The 20412-nt window shown below is 33.3% G+C and overlaps 3 protein-coding genes and 1 pseudogene across 3 annotated transcripts; 3 read left to right on the top strand and 1 right to left on the bottom strand.

Moving 5' to 3' along the window:
• The first annotated feature begins 2396 nt into the window (after positions 1–2396).
• LOC120128001 lies at positions 2397–5185 on the top strand (annotated as a pseudogene).
• Positions 5186–6112: 927 nt separating this feature from the next.
• LOC120128003 (photosystem II repair protein PSB27-H1, chloroplastic-like) lies at positions 6113–6806 on the top strand. Its single transcript, XM_039145789.1, has one exon. It carries the CDS (start codon positions 6184–6186, stop codon positions 6706–6708), a length of 525 nt encoding a protein of 174 aa, XP_039001720.1. The 5' UTR covers positions 6113–6183; the 3' UTR covers positions 6709–6806.
• Positions 6807–9212: 2406 nt separating this feature from the next.
• Positions 9213–11666, top strand: LOC120127973. The gene is made up of 6 exons (XM_039145761.1): positions 9213–9844; positions 9931–10136; positions 10205–10439; positions 10739–10824; positions 11046–11137; positions 11230–11666. The coding sequence occupies exons 1-6, from the start codon at positions 9755–9757 to the stop codon at positions 11472–11474; spliced, it is 954 nt and encodes a 317-aa protein (XP_039001692.1). The 5' UTR covers positions 9213–9754; the 3' UTR covers positions 11475–11666.
• A 6554-nt stretch (positions 11667–18220) lies between these two features.
• Positions 18221–20054, bottom strand: LOC120127994 (E3 ubiquitin-protein ligase RMA1H1-like). The gene is made up of 2 exons (XM_039145778.1): positions 19901–20054; positions 18221–19192 (listed from the first exon to the last, which is right to left on the bottom strand). Exon 2 carries the CDS (start codon positions 19174–19176, stop codon positions 18328–18330), a length of 849 nt encoding a protein of 282 aa, XP_039001709.1. The 5' UTR covers positions 19177–19192; positions 19901–20054; the 3' UTR covers positions 18221–18327.
• Positions 20055–20412: the final 358 nt, after the last annotated feature.

The following is a 20412-nucleotide window of genomic DNA, read 5'->3' as shown; positions in this document are numbered from 1 at the left end:
AGCAGACTTACCAGACTAATTCCTGACCTTATCACTCTTAACCAAACTGCTTTTATTAAGGGCATAAATATTGTTGATAATACTCTTTTGGCTCAGGAGTTAGTTAGAGGTTACAGTAGAAAATCTATCTCCCCTAGATGCTCTTTGAAAATTTATCTTCACAAAGCCTTTGACTCCTTAAATTAGGAGTTTATCATTGTTGTTTTAAAGGCACTAGGTCTTCCCAATGCTTTCATTACTTGGATTGAAATCTGTTTTTCTACTGCCAAATTCTCTATTTCCTTCAACGGGAGCTTGATTTGCTATTTCAAAGGTGCAAGAGGTGTTAGGCAAGGAGACCCTCTATCCCCTTTCCTTTTTGTCCTCTCAATGAATGTTCTCTTAAGACTCCTAAACTTGGCTGCTGCAAAAGGTACTTTTGGTTACCATCCTAAATGCAAAAGAATTGTCCTTACCCACCTCTCTTTTGCTGATGACCTTTTAATTTTCTGCAAAGGCTCTGTGAATTCTGTTATTGGTGTTACTTCTGTCTTGGACTTATTTTATGAAATGTCTGGCCTGAGATTAAATGCTTCTAAATGTGAATTGTTTGTTGCTGGTGTTCCCATTGTTGATCTTGAGGAAATTAAGTTGCTTACTGGTTTTAATCTTAGTAGCCTCCTTGTTCGATACCTTGGTATTCCCTTGGTCACTAGAAATATTTCTGAAAAAGATTGCACTTCCCTCATTGATAATATCAAGGCTAGGCTCCATTTCTGGTATGGTAGAATGCTAAGTTATGCAGGCAGATTGAAATTAGTTAGAGTAGTGTTATTTAGCATTGCAAACTACTGGTGCAGGCAATTGCTCCTCCCATCCTCGATCATAAAAAAGATTGAACAGCTCTGTTCAAGATTTTTCTGGAAATGGGCTGACAAATCAATAGCTGGAGCAAGAGTGAGCTGAAAAAAATATGTTTACCTAAGTCTGAAGGTGGTCTCGGTCTTAAAGACTTGAAGACCTGGAATAAAGCAAACATGATGCTGCTCATTAAAAGCATTCTGGCAGGCGATGGATCTTTGTAGGTGGCATGGCTTCGAAGCTATGTTTTCAATGCTACTGATTTTTGGATTGTTGAAATCAAGCCATCCATGAGTTGGAGTTTAAGGCAACTTTTAAAAATGAGAACCGAAGCCTTCCCTATTTTGTTGTCTGAAACGAAGAAAACTAGTGACATCTGGAATGAGCTTAGAGTGAAGAATACCAAAGTTCCATGGCAAAAGCTCTTATGGTTCCCTCTCCATATCCCAAAGCACAAATTAATTTCTTGGATGACCTTCCTTGATAAACTGCCTACAAAGGAAAGACTGCATCAAATGAGACTTATCAATGACTGCACGTGTAATTTATGTGGTGTTGTTATAGAAAACCGAAGCCATTTGTTCTTTGATTGTTGCTTCTCTATGGGCAGCAGTCTTCTCCCTTGCTGGTTTGAATGGTTTACACAATCACCTCTTGTCATGGAATGATTTCTTAGCTTGGGCCTCTATGTTTTGGAAAGGTAAATCGCTGATCACTTATATCTTGAAGATTACTTCCACCGCTCTAATCTACATCCTATGGGAGGAAAGAAATAAAATGATATTCCAAGATAAATCTATGACTTCTGAAGAACTGCTACAAGCTATTAAGGAAACAGTTGGTTTGCAACTAAGGGGTAGAAACCTTAATAGATTTAATAGTGTAAATATTACTTTATGTAGAAATTGGGGTATTGGTTGATTGCTGTTTATTTTTGTATGTAGGGCAATCTCTATATTTTGAACACTGATTTTTTTGTAGCAGGTTTTTGTTATTTGGATAATAAAAATCAAATTATCCACACAAAAAAACACAACATTATATATATACAAATGATCACCTCTGGTGATATCGTGAAACTTTTTGCTTTTTCCTTGTGAAAAGATTAAAAGAAAATGTCTTACCATATTGAGACCATGCAAGTAGAGAAGGTTTGTTTTGGTAAGAGAATATTTCTTTATTAGGACAGTGAATAAAGTTGTTTAGGGGAGAAAAATATTAATTTTAATTATGTTTGAATCAATATAGATACACTAATAAAAATAAATAAAATATTTAGTTTTAACTATTAATCAATCGATCACGATTTATCCTTTTCGATATGGATTTAACAATAACTCCAAGTCGAGAGTCGAACAACAAAGTAATGGTATCGTTTAAATCATGGAGTAGGAAGCCTTGGAGAAGAACCCATGTTGCAAGTTGCAAAACGAAACAAAATACAAAAGACAGACAATGAATTGAAAACTGTCGGACATGATTGACTGTCCTCACTTACCACATTCTTCTCCATTTATCTTTTTTTTTTCAATTTCGACCCCCAAAAGAATCTATCTCAGAATAACCCCCAACCCCAATCACTTGTGGTTCAGAACCAACCGTACAACTTCAACGACGGAGGACCTACCACAGCATTAAGGAAGATGGGTTATAATAATAAGCATGCCCCCAGATATTCTCTCAAAGTGCTCGGGCTCGGCTAGCTCTTCCTTGGCTTATTTTCCTTTCGAATGGAAGCCGAAACACTTGAAGCTAGCAACTACGACATTATTAGCTGGTTCGATCGTGTGTCGACGAACGCCGGTGTTGTTCAAAGGGAGACGCTTCGTCGGATACTCGAGCTGAACCACGGTGTCAAGTACTTGAAAAATGGCTCGGGGACATGGATATAAACGAGATGGATGCATGTGAAATTGAATCACTTTACACTTCTTTAGTGCCTTTGGTTTCTCATGCGGATTTGGAGCCTTATATTCAACGGATTGCAGATGGGGACACCTCTCCTATGCTCACCCAACACCCTATTACCACTCTCTCATTAAGGTACAGACATGTTCCATGTTAGCGGACATAAAGTGTTTGAGTTGGGAGATCTTGTCTTCCGATTACGGATCCACTTAGGGCTCGACTCCGAATTTAGTCGAGACCCAATGTGTCCTTAACTATGTACACTTATAGAATGGTACATCCTTGTCCTAGAGTCTTGGAAAGGCTTTGCTAAAGGTTTATCTTTATGTCCAAGTTACATCCTAGCCTCAAAAGGGTTAAGATAGTGACAAAGACTGCATATTCTCACATACCCTGCACATTTCATTATGGAAGAAGATTCATTACTGCAATAAGTTACTTGTTTCGAGTCAGAGGCCTCTTTGATTCTTTGAATCTAATAAATTATGGTTCTTGTGCCGATGATTCGGTCTCTAAGAAGGCTTATTAGACTTTCACAGCTATTTCATATTACTCTGTTAGTGCATAAATGCATAACAAAACTCACATTGCAATGGCAATGCCAAGGTTCTATCCAGCTATCGATAGAGGTTTAGAATTAACTGTTTATGTTTAGCATATGATCTCCTTGTACATTTGACATAAGATAACTATAATCGTCTAATTGCTTGTTGATTTGCTCATGCTTCTTGTTTGTAGCTCTGGCACCACCGAAGGTCGACAAAAGTGTGTACCCATTACTCGCCATAGTTCCCAGACAACTCTGCAGATTTTCAGATTAGCAGCAGCTTATAGATCAAGGTCATCCCTGATATTGCATTTGTTATGTCACGGTTTCAATTATTTCATTATCGACATTCATCGTAACCGTATCCGATCGTGATAACAATTTGTAATGTCTTCTACAGGGTGTATCCAACACGAGACGGGGGAAGAATCTTAGAGTTCATATACAGCAGCAAAAGGTTCAAAACAAATGGAGGATTAACGGCAGGGACAGCGACGACACACTATTACTCCAGCAAAGAATTCAAGATCAAACAAGAGAAAACAAAGTCATTCACATGCAGTCCCCATGAAGTGATTTCAAGCGGAGACTATAAGCAAACGACGTACTGTCATCTCTTGCTCGGCCTCTTCTCTCGTGATGAAGTCGAGTTCATTACATCGACCTTTGCATACAGCATAGTCCAAGACTTCGCCTCATTTGAAGAGCTATGGAAAGAAATATGCAAAGACATCAAAGAAGGCAACGTTAGTTCAAGGATAACGTTACCAAAGATGCGAAAAGCCGTTTTAGACATAGTTAAACCTAACCCGATTTTGGCTTCGAAAATCGAAGCTGTATGTGAGGATTTACAAGGTTCCGATTGGTATGGTTTGGTACCTAAACTATGGCCTAATGCTAAATATGTCTACTCCATAATGACTGGCTCCATGCAACCGTACTTGAAGAAGCTAAGGCACCATGCTGGTTCATTGCCGCTCGTGAGCGCCGAATACGGTTCGACCGAGAGTTGGATCGGGGTTAACTTGGATCCTTCTTTGCCACCTGAAAATGTCACTTTTGCTGTAATGCCGACTTTTTCTTATTTCGAGTTCATCCCTCTTTATAGACAGAATCAAGATTCGAGTTCGGTCAGTGTTGATTTCATTGAAGATGAACCGGTTCCACTATCACAAGTCAATGTTGGACAAGAATATGAGATTGTCCTCGCTACTTTTACCGGTAAGTTTTTCTATATTCATTATATAATTCACATTCATATTCATATATCCGTCTCGTATTTATGTATTTTTTTCGTATCGTAATCTTGTTTATATATGGATCCACAGGGCTATACCGATATCGACTAGGAGATGTGGTGGAAGTGAGCGGATTTCATAACGGGACACCAAAACTGAATTTCATATGCAGGAGGAAGCTGATATTAGCAGTTAACATCGACAAAAACACCGAGAAGGACCTTCAGTTAGTGGTCGAAAGAGGGTCTGAGCTGCTAAGCAATCATCGAGCCGACCTTGTCGATTTCACGAGTGGTGCCGAAGTCGTGCATCAACCGGGCCATTACATAATCTATTGGGAGATCAAAGGCGAAGTCGAGGAGCGGGTTCTTCGCGAGTGCTGCCGGGAGATGGACGCTTCGTTCGTCGACCATGGCTACATCGTCTCAAGGCGGACCAACTCGATTGGACCCTTGGAGCTCTGCATCGTGGAGAGAGGGACTTTCAAGAAGATTTTGGATCATTTCATAAGGAACGGGGCAGCGCTTAGCCAATTCAAGACACCAAGGTGCACCAGCGACCGGATGTTGCTTAGAATCCTTGATCTTTGCACCGTTGAGAGGGTTCGAAGCACAGTTTATGGTTAACCGTTAACAAAATATGATGGTTTCATTAAAATCTTGCTATTTCCAAATCAAAATACACAATTATTATAAAAGAAAGTAATGAGTTACTAATGCCAAAAACTGATATATTTAATTAATGGAATATAAAATTACCATTAAATAATATTATCGAAATTTATTTTACTCCGGAATATAAGATTTATGTGTTTGGTTAGCATGATGTATACATTTTATCCGATTGTTATGAAATTGATATTATATTTTATTACGTTATTATAAAATAATTATTAAAATTTATCAAATTATTATAAAATAATCTTTAAATTTATTAAAAAATATTATTTTTATATCAATTAAATAAATTTAATGATTAGAGACGGTAATATCTATTGAAAACCGAAATATAACTACGTGGTCACTAGTAAGGATAAATATTTTACTTAAATTAGATCGGTTCTGATTTGATAGAGTCTCCTTCTTTTGATGATTCATGTTTGATTCAAGTGTTTTAAGGGGATCACATTTAAATTTATGATGAAAAATATTTGATCCGATTCGACCTAATAATAATAGGATATTTAACTTGTATATTTAAGAATAATTATTATAATATCATTCTATTTATATTTGTATTTTATTTAATAAAAATGAGATTTTTTTTATATATATTACGTAGGGTCGGGTGTTGATTTTTGTTCTAAAAACCAAGTTAAATATTAATTCGGATGAAGTTTTTATAAACTCAGATTAAATGAAATGATAAATTTCAGAATGTTATATTTAAATCGAATTCGAATGAAAAAATCCGAGCCGATTAATGAGTATCCCTAGTGACGAGTGGAAACACCTCAATGAAATTAAAGCCTCAAATCTGTTGCCACGTTGGACATTGGTAAATCTACACGAGATATCATTGAATCCTTTCTCAGCCATTCAAACCAAAAAGATTAGATAAGCCCACGTGACACAAACCCATTTCTCTGTACAAACACCAAGACACAAAACTCTCCATTTTCCTCCCAGGAAAAGAAAACCCAGCAAAACCATGTCGTCCCCAACACTACTAACACCAACTTCCAAGCTCAAACCCCTCCTCCCAATCATACACAGACCCACCTCCGCCGTTCCACCGTCGTCACACTCACCACAACCCCACCACCCTTCGCGTCGCCATTTCTTGTCCCTCGCCGCCGTAACTTCCACATTATCCCTTTCATCGCTTCTGGCAGCGACACCACCGGCTTTCGCAGGCGACGACGAGGAGTACGTGAAAGAGACCTCCGACGTCATCAAAAAGGTGCGGAGCACCATCAACATGGACAAGAACGATCCCAACGTGGCGACGGCGGTGGCCGAGCTTAGGGATACGTCGAACAGCTGGGTGGCGAAGTACAGAAGGGAGAAATCCTTGCTGGGGAGAGCTTCTTTCCGTGAGATTTACTCGGCTTTGAACGCTGTCTCCGGGCATTATATTAGCTTCGGGCCGACGGCGCCGATCCCGGCAAAGAGAAAGGAGAGGATTCTCGAAGAGATGGACACTGCTGAGAAAGCTTTGTCGCGGGGAAGATGAGAATACAAAACCAGTACTGCTTGAAATTTCGAGATTTAAACGGCTATAATGTTTAAATTTATCGAGTTTGTATTAAGATTGGGTTTGTGAATTATCATGAGAAAAGGAAATTTTCAATATTGTTTTGTGTCCGAATTTTATCGAGAAATAATATTCATATACAGCTGCCTGTTTAATAGTATTAAATTTCTAATATATTTGTAAATTTAACAAATCTATATTTTTTATACCTCTCAACTATATTTTCATTAAATCTTAATTATATATCCAGAATATGTTTATTTCATTATAAATGAAATTCAAAATTTCAATTGAAAAATAAATTAAAAACACAAATATTAAAGTTCAAATGTGCGAAAAATAAAGGGTAAACTATCCGAATAATCCCCTTTATTTTTTGTTTGACTGACTCTGCTCATTTATTTAAAAATTAAGTATACATGATCCCTAATGTTATCGATTCGTTCAATTTTAGTCCCTAACGTTACCAATCCATTTGGTTTTAATCCTTCAGCCATTAATTGTCGTTCGATTTTAGTCCCTCAGCCATTAATTCCCGTTCGATTTTAGTCCCTCAACTATGTCACATATTCGTTAAGTTTTAACGGAAAAAGGACTTAGACCAGATAGACCGATAATATTAGGGACTATTTACCCGTAATTTTAAAATTGATGACTAAAGGCAGACAAACCTTAAAAAGGACTATTTTCATAGTTTACCCAAAAAAAATATATGAATTGCATATTTTAACACAAAGCATGCGTAGTTCATTAGGCCCATTTCAAGTTGTTGGTTTGTTTATCGGGCATTTCCTCGGCCGAGTTTTAAAGCCTGCAATCCGCCACAAATTTGATCACACTTTGACTTGATTCAAACATACAAATCCTAATAACATACGGAACATTTAAATTATACTTTATTTAAGATAAGATTATTGTTTTTTAATATAAATATCTTAATCACAAATCTAAAATCAATGGATTGCTAAAAATATTATAGTATTTTTTTATGTTGAATATTAGATAATCATTGCACTTAAAATATTATTGAAATCTTTCAATAATTGACATTTAATTATTTGGTTAATTAGTCCCTACTTGTGGATTAGGATCTGACTTCTAATGCATAAGACTCGTGATAACATGTACTAAAATAACTGTCAAATCTATCACTAGTTCTTATACTATATATATAGCTTTGTCTTTTATTTTAGTGAAACCGTATTTTTTTATAAGTATTACTTATTTAAAATTTTCTTAAATTATTAAAAGATCATATATATTTTATAAATAAAACCGTTCAAATTCAATGCTTCTAAAATATAATAACATTCTCTTTTATTACTTGATAAATTCAATCAAATTTATTTTTTAAAAGATGAATAAAAATAGTTGAACACAGCAATTGAAATTAAATATTATTATTAGAATTAAATATAATTAAAATAATATTATCTTAAGAAACTAAAATCTGGAACGCTAGTCCCTATAGGTTTTGTTTGTCGTGGACCACATGCATGTGTTCCACGTTTTTTTAAATTTATTTGTTTATTCATAACATACTAAATTTTTGGAGTCACAAATAAAAAAATCACCTTTGTTTATTTCTTCTTTTTGCATTTCCTCTCACACATTGTAGATAATATTAATTTGTGATATATCTCTATTTACATGTCATTTTGAACAAATGAATTGGGTAATAAATATTTATTCAACTATTTTATTTCAATATTCTTATCATATTTCTATGGTAAGTGAAAAATATTTCTAATAATTCTAAAAACAATTTAAATTTAAGTTTTTTTAATGAAAAATATTGTTTACAATGACAATTATGTGTTAGTATAAATAAACATGAATTATTATTGTAATATTATAAACATATATATTTATTTCATATTTTGATTTTATGCGCTTTTTCAACCAAATTAATATTACTAAACTAAAGATAAGATCACATTAGATTGGATTCAAGTTTAAAGAAAAAAATCTTAATTCGACTCGAATATTATAATATAATTATCTCATATATATTTAAAAAATTACAATAATATTTATTTATATTTTCTCAATAAAATCCAAATAAAATAAAATTTTGTACATATATATTTGTGTTAAATCGAATGTAAATTTTTATCTAAAAAATCAGATCAAATTTTGAATTGGATAAAATTTCTTTAAATCTATACCAAATTGAATGATGTGGAGTGTGGGTCATAAAATTCCAGGGACCAAATTGAAAGTTTTTCCAAATTTATGAACTAAAAGTTTGTCCATAATAAAATGTGAAAACTCGAATTCGTTCCTCAAATTTCAATCTTGAAATTTTGGATCTTTTCATTATTGCCGTCAGACATGATTATATCCATTAAAATCTAAAAAAGAGAAAGACAAATTCCCAAAAAATAAAAAGAGAAAAAATACAAAATACAAAATCTTATCATTTCATCTTCCAATTGTGTAAAATTTGATATTTTCTGTTTTTCTTTTTCGTGCTCTGTTTTTGTTTCCCCGGGAAATTTTATTGTTTCGTATTTGTTTCTAAGTTTCGAGAAATTATGGTGTTTTAGTCTTAATTTAGCTGGTTTTGCGTTCTGGGTCTTCTATATTTTGCTTGAAGGATTAAACTTTGAATGGTAAAGATCAAAACTGTTTCTTCATAGTTGATCAAAACAGAGCGGGCCTTAGTTTTCTCGAGGAAAAAAAGAAAGAAAGAGAGAAAGAAAAAGGTGTTGAGTTGAATCCCATTTTTTGTTTTAGTTTTTCGTTTCCTTAATTTTTGCTGAGAAAAGGGTAATTAACAAATCCAACAGTGAACGAAAAATAGTTGATCTAAAAAAGCGTTTTCAACTAAAAAAAAAACAAGAATCTTTCCACTTCCCCCCTTAAATTTTGCTGTCCAAAGGTCAATAATCTCGCTCTTTGCTCTCTTCATTTACCCTTTGATTTCTTCTACTGTTCATCATCGTGAAGTTTAGAAGGGGGAAAAAGCACAACTTTCTCTTTCTTTGTTTTCTTGTCTATCTTTTGTTTCCCAAGAAAAATCATGAATTTCGACACAGCTTCAAAGCAATCTAATATCGACCGCTTCCTTCAATGCACGACACCCACTGTCAGATCCCAGTTCCTTCCAAAGGTTAGTAAATGATATTTCCTTCTTTTCTCAGCACAGTTTCAGCTTATCATACAAATTGTGATGATTATGTTCATGTTTCATTATAGATTGAGATCGCGAACCTGAATCGATTATGGCATCCGTCGGAGACGGAAAAGATCGAATATTTCACATTGAATGATCTCTGGGATTGTTACAATGAATGGAGTGCTTACGGTGCCGGCGTTCCTATCACCTTAGACGATAACGAAACCTTAGTCCAATACTATGTTCCTTACCTGTCAGCAATTCAAATATTCACCAGCAACTTAAGGTAATAACGATCAAGTTTGTAATGATATTGATAGAACAAGCAACGATGATATCTTTTTTTTTCCCCAGGGATGAGATTGAATCTGGTGATGGGGAGAGATCGTCGGACTATTTTAGTGATTCGTGCAGTACCGTTGAGAGCGAGAGCGATAAGTTGTGGCGGTCGGACGGATGTTGCTCCTCCGAGGACGGTGGATCCTCTGAACAAGACAGCGTTTTGCATTTTAATAATCGTTTGGGGTACCTTTACTTTCAGTATTTTGAGACATCAACGCCTTACGAAAGAGTTCCACTCATGGATAAGGTACGGTGAGAGGAACCCCCCCCCCTCCGGAAATCTGTCCATATCGTAATGTTCGACGCGAACATATCCGTATCTTATTCCTTACTATCTTCTTGTGGGTGTTATGTCTATTTTGCGATATTTTCAGAGTTATGATTCTTAATTTATGAGGCATAAGTTGTTGCTTTTTTCATTTGGTGTTGTCCAAAAGAAGAATATAAATTTTAAAAGCTGGGATGATTGAGTTGAGACCATTGCTTTTACAATATGAAAGCATGTTAGGTTCCATTGACACTTTTATTGTTCAATCTTTATCACAGATTAGTGGATTTTCTAGAAGATACCCTGGTTTGATGTCGTTGAGGAGTGTCGACCTTTCTCCGGCTAGTTGGATGGCAGTTTCTTGGTATCTCCTTTACATCCACTAACCAAATGCACACACAACTTGAATAGTGAAGGGTTTATAATTCTTCTTGTGTATGTTAGAAAACTTTAGAAGTTATATATGAGTATGTCGGAAACATATCCGTAATCGAGGCTCGTACGGAGTTATTCTTCTTGTGTTCATCTTCTTTTGAAGATATACAAATTTTGATTATTGAGAAAGGATTGTTATTTGATTATCAGGTATCCAATCTATCATATCCCAATGGGAAGGACCATAAAGGACTTGTCCACATGCTTCCTTTCTTACCACACGCTATCGTCATCTTTCCAAGGTTGATCTTTCACTCCATATACATGTTTGTTCAGGTGCACGCATTCGCAGTTTCGCACATTTGTTTCACTGATGTTTTTTTTTGGGGTGTAGAAACGGATGTTGAAGCCGATGTCGAGAGAGTCGAAAAGAACCGAAAGGGAGGTGAGGGAATCTCTCTTCCACCCTTTGGTTTGGCAACTTACAAGATGCAAGGCAATGTGTGGCTCTCACCGGCTGGATGCGAAGGGGACCAAGAGAGGTTGTTGTCACTTTTGAGCGTTGCAGATTCGTGGCTGAAGCAACTGAGCGTCCAACACAATGACTTCGACTACTTCTCGGGTATTCGACGTGGCTAAAAGCTCCCATGGTGATGCATTTAGCACTTGTTATAAAAAAATGGGTGAGATTTGAGAGACGAGGTGAGGCTCTTTAGCTTTTGAACACTCTTTTTATGGATTGTATGATATGCTTTCTTTAACCATAGTGGTAAGGTATGATAGTTATCACAATTTTCTCATAGCAAATACAAATTCTTTACGGTAAAATACTTGAATGGTCATTGAACTATTTTAAAATAATTTGTTTTGGTTAGTGAAATTTTAGTAGTTATAAAATGATCTTTTTGAATCGTTATAAAATGATTGTTACACATGATATGATAGTATAAATTTTAGTAAGTTCAAATTTCTTTTATAATAGTTCAATAAGTTCAATTATTATTTTATAATATGATTTTTTATGATTTTAATAATACAAAATTATTTTAATATAATTTAGTCATCATTAATGTATTATTTAATTGTTTATATGTCTAAAATATAATTTAATGATCATTTTATAATATAGATAAAATAACTTTTGTCAATGTCAAGTGAATAAAATTATAACTATTCAAATACTGTGATTAGTACTTGAATTATGTGCGAATTATAAATTTAATCCCATATTCTAATGTGATCAATTATAATTTGTTAATTTTAAAATTTTAGTCACAGTTCGAACGTTATAAGGACAATATGATTAAATTGGCGAGAAGAAAAACTGAACCGATAATATGTATATTGCATAACACGAAGGTGTAACCATGGAAAACAATCAAAATATGTAACACCTTAAACACGGGAAAATGGGTAAGATATTGTTGTGCGGGAAAAATTCCCAAATAAGTCACGAAATTATTTTTCCATCCATGGTAAAATCTACAGTAACAACACAAAGATTTCATAATTGTTTGGCATCTTCGGTCTAAACTTAAAGATTTCAGGAGTGTATGACGTCTTCAGGCTGAGGAGAGATGATCTACCTATTTCTGCATGGCCTAAAGAGGTCGTGCACTCCTAGAGTCTTTACATTTGGCCTAAAGACGCCGTATACGCCTAGAGTTTTTACGTTTAACCTAAAGACGCCATACAGTCATGAAGTCTTTATGTTGTTACTATAGATTTCACCATAGATGAAAAAATAATCCCTAATGTGCCTTATCTCGAGAATTTTTTTTTTCTAACAACAATATCTCGACAAGTTTACCCCTTACACATTAGAAAAAGAAAAAAGAACTATACAAATTATTTATGTAACTGGAGACCATAACTATCCTACGCTTGATGGTGCTGAAGGGATGCATTCAAGGTGTCATATTCGGTGGCGGCCGAATTAGGCTGTGAATCTCGATCGTAAAGCATCGGAAAACCCTGCCCTTGATTAAGGATTACATATTTTTCGAGTCGTTTTAAACAAGTCAGTTAATAACCATCAGATTTGGAACATCCCCATCATTCGGGAAACATATACAAGAATGACGAAAGTAAGATTTTCACGGCTCCGGTCGGAGAAAACTGTCGTAACCGGAGCTAGTGATATAACAAGTTGTATGCCGGTAAGTCCTGTATCCTACGCACACTTTCCAAACACTCCAGCTGTGAGCCTAGTGCTTGTAAAACCTTCTGCAGAAAAGAAGAGTAGAGTCATAATTGATACCAAAGCAATTAGCCAATTAGTAACATTCAAGAAAGTAATTTTCGAGCAACCGGGACGGAAGAAAAGGAATCCGGCAAAACTACGGGAAGTAATGTTAAAAGTGACAATAAAATACTGCACAAAAATCATGCCTGGCCATAAAACAGCAAGTTTTCGAGAGAGATAAATCCGCAAGCCCTGACGAGAGAAGCTCACTTTAAGGCAACATAAGATACATTGTATAAACTCGGAAAGAATGGAACGAAAGAATCGTACTAAAAATCAGTGGAAGGATTAGGGCCTTGCCACCCCATTTCTTTCCATTGTTGGGAGACCAATCCTTTCGGAGCAACATTAGGAAATGCAATGTGCCATAGTTCTCTTAGAGCCTCCTGTGTCACCAAGGGATTATATGTTCAAGTAATTGACCCCAAGCTAGTTCTTGTCCACAGAGAGACGAACTAGTAACGATATTTATGATGCATATTCCGAGTCCAATCAAAGTTAGTAACGATAACATCGGGGAGACGACATTGACTATAGAGGAATGAATAAAGTACCTGATGGTCAGGACGAGTCTCATCAAAAGGTACCCGTACTCGTTGTTGAAGCTTTTGAAATCTGTGTTCCGATATGTCGAGTAACATTTTCGATTACCTGAATAGGTGTCAAAGGGTACTCGATAAACTTATCACTGCGCTTATTCCTTAAGCGATGAAAAACCCCTCCTATCCATGATCGTGGTCCAGCCATAGCATTAGCTGCAACAATAAAAAAAAAAACCGAATTAGAGATATTTGAGAAATGGTAAACAGAATGATTCACTAGTCATCCTGTATTTCAATGCTGAAATGGTCGACAAAGACTAAAACATTGCATCTACACAGAGTACTTGTGTTCTGCTTAATTTCTCTGTGCAGCACATGTGGAGACTCGGGATCTGGGAAAGGAGAAAACAAGCACATTGAACCTACAAAGAAGCAATCCTATTCCACCGAGTACTGCGAGGTGTCAATGTGAAAGATGCAGAGTTCAAGGTGGCTAATGTAACCCATGGGAGATCAGACATCCCAACCAGTGAATCTTTACAATTATTCTCCCTCTATTTAGCTGCATATGCCATGCCACATTGTTCATTTTCCAATATCGAATAAACGTATAGTTTCGAAACAAACATACAAAGGCAATTAGGACCCTTGTAATCCATCTATAAAGGGAAATTCAGTCAAGATGGAAACAATTAGACTTACTTAAACCTCGAGCCGAACTGGATGTCCATTCCAACTCCTACATCGCCCTTCTTTTGTCTCTGGTAAACTCAGTCCTCATCAACCTACATTCGGATTTTCATCCCACTATTCAGTACTAAATAGTTTGCTTAGAATAAATGCTAGCCTGAAAAAAAAACTAATTAACTCCTTAAGGTTTCAAATTTAGAGGCCAAATCATTGTAGATTAAGTTTTGCACATAGAGAAGCACAGAAAAGCAGATATTATCAAATATCATATTGATCAGTTGATTCTATGTTGCTCGAATTTGAGTGTCGGACACATAAACATGGAGATACGATCCCCAAGTATTTTCCAAATATATGGAAAGTCTAAGAAAAGTTTTAACTATATTCGTATCTGACACTCACATCTTAGTCCGAGTAATATAGGTTGATTCAATTGAAATATTACTATTTATCTAAAAGAATTCGAAAGCAAAGGTTAAGCTTACATGCACCATCCAATTAAAAGCCTTCCCATGACACCATTAATCAAATTAGAGATTCACAGAAGAAGATCGTTGTAACAAATAAGTGTCACCTTGATCAGTCGTGGCGATGTCAAATTAAACCTTAAAAAAATAAACGAAAACAACGGCCAAACAACTGAAAATGTGCCATAGAACAGAAAAAACGTGTCATAAAGATAGAAGAATACATGTAAAAAAGACAGAATTATTAAGAATAAAAAACAAGAAAAAACAATATACACTATAATAAAATAAAAAAATAATGAATATTGGATGTCGACAATAAATGTTAAGATCGGTATCGCCGTCGATTATAAAGATGAAGAAGAAAAGAGACTAACGACGATTATGAAAAAAAGAGAAAAAAAAAGTTAACTATTAATTCTTGAATCAATCGATTTAAGGTTTAATATATATTTATAAGTGTATTATATTCATTTTTATAATTTTGTGTGCAATTTATATATGCTATCAAATTTATTTTTAAGTTTGATAATGTAATATTATAACTAAACTTGAATTATACTTAAAATTTTAAATCAATATATTACCCGAATTATAAGTTAAGTTGATATTTTTCTAAAAGTTTTAGATTAAAAAAAAATCATTGTCTTTCCTTTTTAAATATGTTTAATAATTTATATTTTCCAGATCCGACTAAAAATTAAAATAACCTAATGTACCTTCCTCAAATATATTTAATGATTTGAAAGTAAACCTTATGTACCAACTTATATAAACCTAATTTACCTTTTTTCGTTCCTACGTAGAGATATAAACTTACCCATTATGAACAAGTTTGATAATGTGTCTTAATTTGTGCCAATATTGTTCATTTCTATATTAACTCAAATCAACAGGATGTTTTGCTATTGATCAACAATATTAAATTTTTATTTAGAATTATTAGAAGAATATAAATTAATGGTTAAAATTAAAAAAAATATTTTTATGGATAAAAATATAGATACATAAAATTTAAATTTTCATTCATCCAATAATCTTAAATTAATAAAAAAAATTAAAGATTTCTATGAAATATAAGTTAATCTTATTTTATTTATATATGTATTATGAATGAATGAAACCTTTAACAGCCTCTACTTAATCCCCACCATTATTTTCCACCAACTCTCCTAATTTGGTATTTGATTACATATGAGACAGTGAACCGAAAACGACAGGAAATAATCTAAAAATCAAATATTATAATGATTTAAATTGAATTGTTAATTTTTGAAAGGTCTAAAAATGTAAACTTTTCATTTCGCTAAAATGGTTCTTAAATTGAATTATTAAAGTTTAATATAGGCCAGAAGAAAATATATTGTTAAACGTGTTATTATTTTATTAGAAAATTGAATATATTAAAATTTATTTTTAATTAAAATTAAATCTAAATTAATAGAACATATAAATAATAAGGACAATATATTATTGTACAAATTTATTTAATTATGTATCTCAGGGACGGATGTACTAAGCCCCTATTGATTATTTTGAAAAACTAATTAAATTTAGTTTAATGTGTTAAGAAGAAAAAATATATTAAAAAATTATACACTTATTATTTTAAAGAAAATAATATTAAAATTTCATAACCTCATTTTCAAAAATTTAAATCGACCACTTACATATCTCATGACTCACTAGAATTATACATTGATTGTGTGGGTTAAAGATACATAAACAAATGGCAAAAGGGACGAGAAGTGCATTAATTCAATAAAAAAAAGCTTATTAAATTATTTTTAGTTAAAATTATATTTAAATTAATAAAATATATAAATAACGAAGATCAAATATATTATTATACAATTAAATATTTAAAAATCCGTAAAAAAATAGAGATAAAATACGTTATTATATAAATGTATTTAATTATCATATTGGTCTTTCTTTTTATCATTAACAATCGATAATATATTTTAAAATTAAAATAAAATTTTAATGACTTAAATAACAAAATTTTTATTTAGTAATCAAAATAAAATTATATCAATAATTTAATAAGATGGTTAGTCTATCCTAAATTTTAAAGCCAATATACTGCCCCATCAAAACTTTATCTTTGAACTGTTCCATTGGCAAGTTCGAGATATGAATCAAGCCCTGTAGGCCAGTGTTACAAGTTACATTATATATATAGTGAATTGATTTCAAAACATTGAGGTGGTGTTTGTATTTGCAGAGGTAAAAGATCTGCAGTCTGCGGACCACATCTGCAGGCATCTGCAGCAGAAGAGGTGGACCAAAAGTCTGCAGTATGCAAGAAGAAGACTGTTTGTTTTTTAACGTCTTTAGACTGCTAAAATGAACTGAAATATAAATAAACTGATTTTTTAAACTTAAAAGAGTTTTGCAATACTGAGATTTAAATAATTTTAGTTTTACAATACTGAAATTTAAATAATTCATACAACTACAATAATAAATTATTTAAAATAAATCAATCCATATTTTAAAATAAATCAATCTATACTAATAAATTATTTAAAATAAATCAATCTATACAACTACAATAATAAATCAATCCATATTTTAAAATAAATCAATCCATACTAATAAATTATTTAAAATAAATCAATCCATATTTTAAAATAAATCAATACATACTAATAAATTATTTAAAATAAATCAATTCATATTTTAAAATAAATCAACTCATACTAATAAATTATTTAAAATAAATCAATCTATACAACTACAATAATAAATCAATCCATATTTTAAAATAAATCAATCCATACTAATAAATTATTTAAAATAAATCAATCTATATTTTAAAATAAATCAATCTATACTAATAAATTATTTAAAATAAATCAATCCATATTTTAAAATAAATCAATCCATACTAATAAATTATGTAAAATAAATCAATCCATACAACTACAATAATAAATCAATCCATATTTTAAAATAAATCAATTCATACTATCAAATTATTTAAAATAAATTATTTTAAAATAAATCAATCCATATTTTATAATAAATTATTTTAAAATAAATTATTTTATAATAAATTATTTTATAATAAATTATTTTATAATAAATTATTTTATAATAAATTATTTTATAATAAATTATTTTAAAATAAATAACCTTATTAAATTATTTAAAATTATTTTAATAAATAACTATATTTTATAATTGTTCTTGAAGAGGTTTGAAGACCTTTGAAGACATAAAACTAAGTCTGCACCAAGAAGAGCTCGCGCAGACGTTTGAAGAGCTTCTGTCTTCTAATAAACAAACAGTCTGCGAAGCCTAATGTCTGCGCGTGGTCTGTGCGACGCAGACATAAGTGGTTTGAAGAGCTTGCACAGTGAAAACAAACATCACCTTAGTGAAACTCGTAATATATCAAATCAAACTCGTCATTACATATAAAACAACATCCCCTATTCAAAAAAGAAAGGAAAAAAAACACCATCCCAGCACAGAAGATGTGACATCTCTTAAACTATTGCTACATCGAGCCGAATTTGTATATACAGACCTATGTAAGATTAGAACAGAAGAAGACATATAAGCAAGCAACACAAGAGGAAAAAACTGAATCTGTCGAGTGACTTATAAGCTTGCATGATGTGCCTTCTGATCCTAGGGCTAGTGCTTCCCACAAGATTGTATGAATTCGGATACATGTATAAATTCGTAATCGAGTCCCCTAAAACCCTTGTGTGTATTGTTTCACCGAGCATTCGCACCAGTGGATCCATTACATTCATTGTCGTGCCGCCGGGACTACGCATGGGCGAAAATGGATAATCGTTCACTTGTGGTTGATATGAGTAAGTGCCACCAGGACTATGCATTGGAGAAGGTGGATAATCGTACACTTGCGGTTGATATGAGTAAGTGCCACCGGGACTACGCATCGGAGAAGTTGGAAAATGGTGTTGTATTTGATGTGCAAATTGTGGACTACTTGCAGTATTAGGTGTTCTTGGTGTGCCAAGATCAGGACCAAGAGGTCTCTTTGGAATAACTATGCCAAGTTGAGAAGCCTTTCTTTTTGATCCTTTGCTTGTCTGTCCCCGGCCGTAAAGCGGTACAAGCGTCGAATCCGAAACATCGGCTTTGCATACAGGGCACTGCGGCTGTTTGGGGGTTTGGTTTTCGGTGGAGTTGGACTGCAATTGAAGCCATTTGTAAATGCAGGGCCAGCAATATATGTGCCCGCATAGCGTCACCACAGGATCCAGCACGGTGTCGAGGCAGATATTGCAGTTGAAGCCAGTATCGTCCGAGCCTGTGACTGAGTCTGGTGAATTCATACACTTCTCCATGGAAACTTTACCTTCCGGTGATTGGTTTTGAACTTCGGCTTCTTCAACGAACTGCTCAATGTCCATGATCTATCGACAAAATCTGCAATATGTATGGAAAAGGAATCAGATCAGAATTATAGGAACATAATCATTGCAACTGAAAGTATTGTATTTCTTATAGTGTTATTTCGGTCGGATGTCGAAGAATATTCTGATGTTGGCTCTCTTTAACTGATATCGGAGTAATCTCCGACCTCTCTTAACTTGATATCATATAGTGAAGAACTTGTAAAATAGTTTACTATCGACTTTTCTTCAAGTAGGTGGTGGTATTTAGAAAATCTAGCCTATTGCATAAATTCTTGGAACACATGCCTACCATAGTTGACTCAAACGACAAGCTAAAAAAGTTTAATTCGTTTCTCGAATTAATTTATCGAATAATCAACCTCTATATTAACGTAAATAATTTCATATCACCGTTAATTTTTGAAAGCCAGACTCAGCAATGAATAACGAACAAAACAAATTTTCTTTGGGTTTTGCAGATCAAAAGCACTTGAAATTACAAAATTCCGAAAAAAAGAAACAAAAGCAGATGAGATCAGTAGCAGAGCAACAATTTTTCCAAAGCTATTGAAATTTGATCAAACTTACTTGAAAACTCTCGAAATTAATCATAATATAACGATCAACCAGCGAAAAAAATTACAAAAAACCTCCAAAAATTCAAAACATAATCAAACCAGAAAAGGAAACAAAATGAAATCACGGAATAATTGCACGTATCGAAGTTTGGATTACATACCGGCTGGTTTTCGAGTCACTTTTAGGTGAATTTGATCGACAAGAGAGTAAATTCCTTTTTCCTTAGAAAGAACCTGATGAAGTTGATTTGAGCTCGATGGGAGAAAGAAACGAGAGAATCTGTGGAAGACGAAGAGGGTATCCGGCTCTGCTTTTATAGACACCTACAACAAAAAATGCTTCAATAAATAATATTAAAATAATAGTTTATGTTGGATTAAATTTGTAAATACGTTAACGTTGTTCATTACCTGATATTAATACTAAAAATCTTAAAGGTCAAATAATAAACTAAATTTATTTATGTTTATTTTTTGTATTTATTGAATTTTGTTAAGATTTTGTTGTAGAATGTTCTTTTGTTTTAGGAGAAGTTCGTAAAATAGTTGGTTAAATTCCTAACGATCAATATTATCTCTCCACCCGAGTTTAAGGAAGCGAAACCCGACTTGATTTTAAATAGTAAAAATTTGTATCTAACCTGATATATATATATATATATATATATATATA

The sequence above is a fragment of the Hibiscus syriacus genome, unplaced genomic scaffold, assembly GCF_006381635.1.
Source record: "Hibiscus syriacus cultivar Baekdansim isolate YM2019G1 unplaced genomic scaffold, ASM638163v2 tig00110474_pilon, whole genome shotgun sequence".
Classification (NCBI taxonomy): Eukaryota; Viridiplantae; Streptophyta; class Magnoliopsida; order Malvales; family Malvaceae; genus Hibiscus; species Hibiscus syriacus.
Note: the sequence above shows the minus strand (reverse complement) of the source record. Positions and strands in the feature narration are given on the sequence as shown.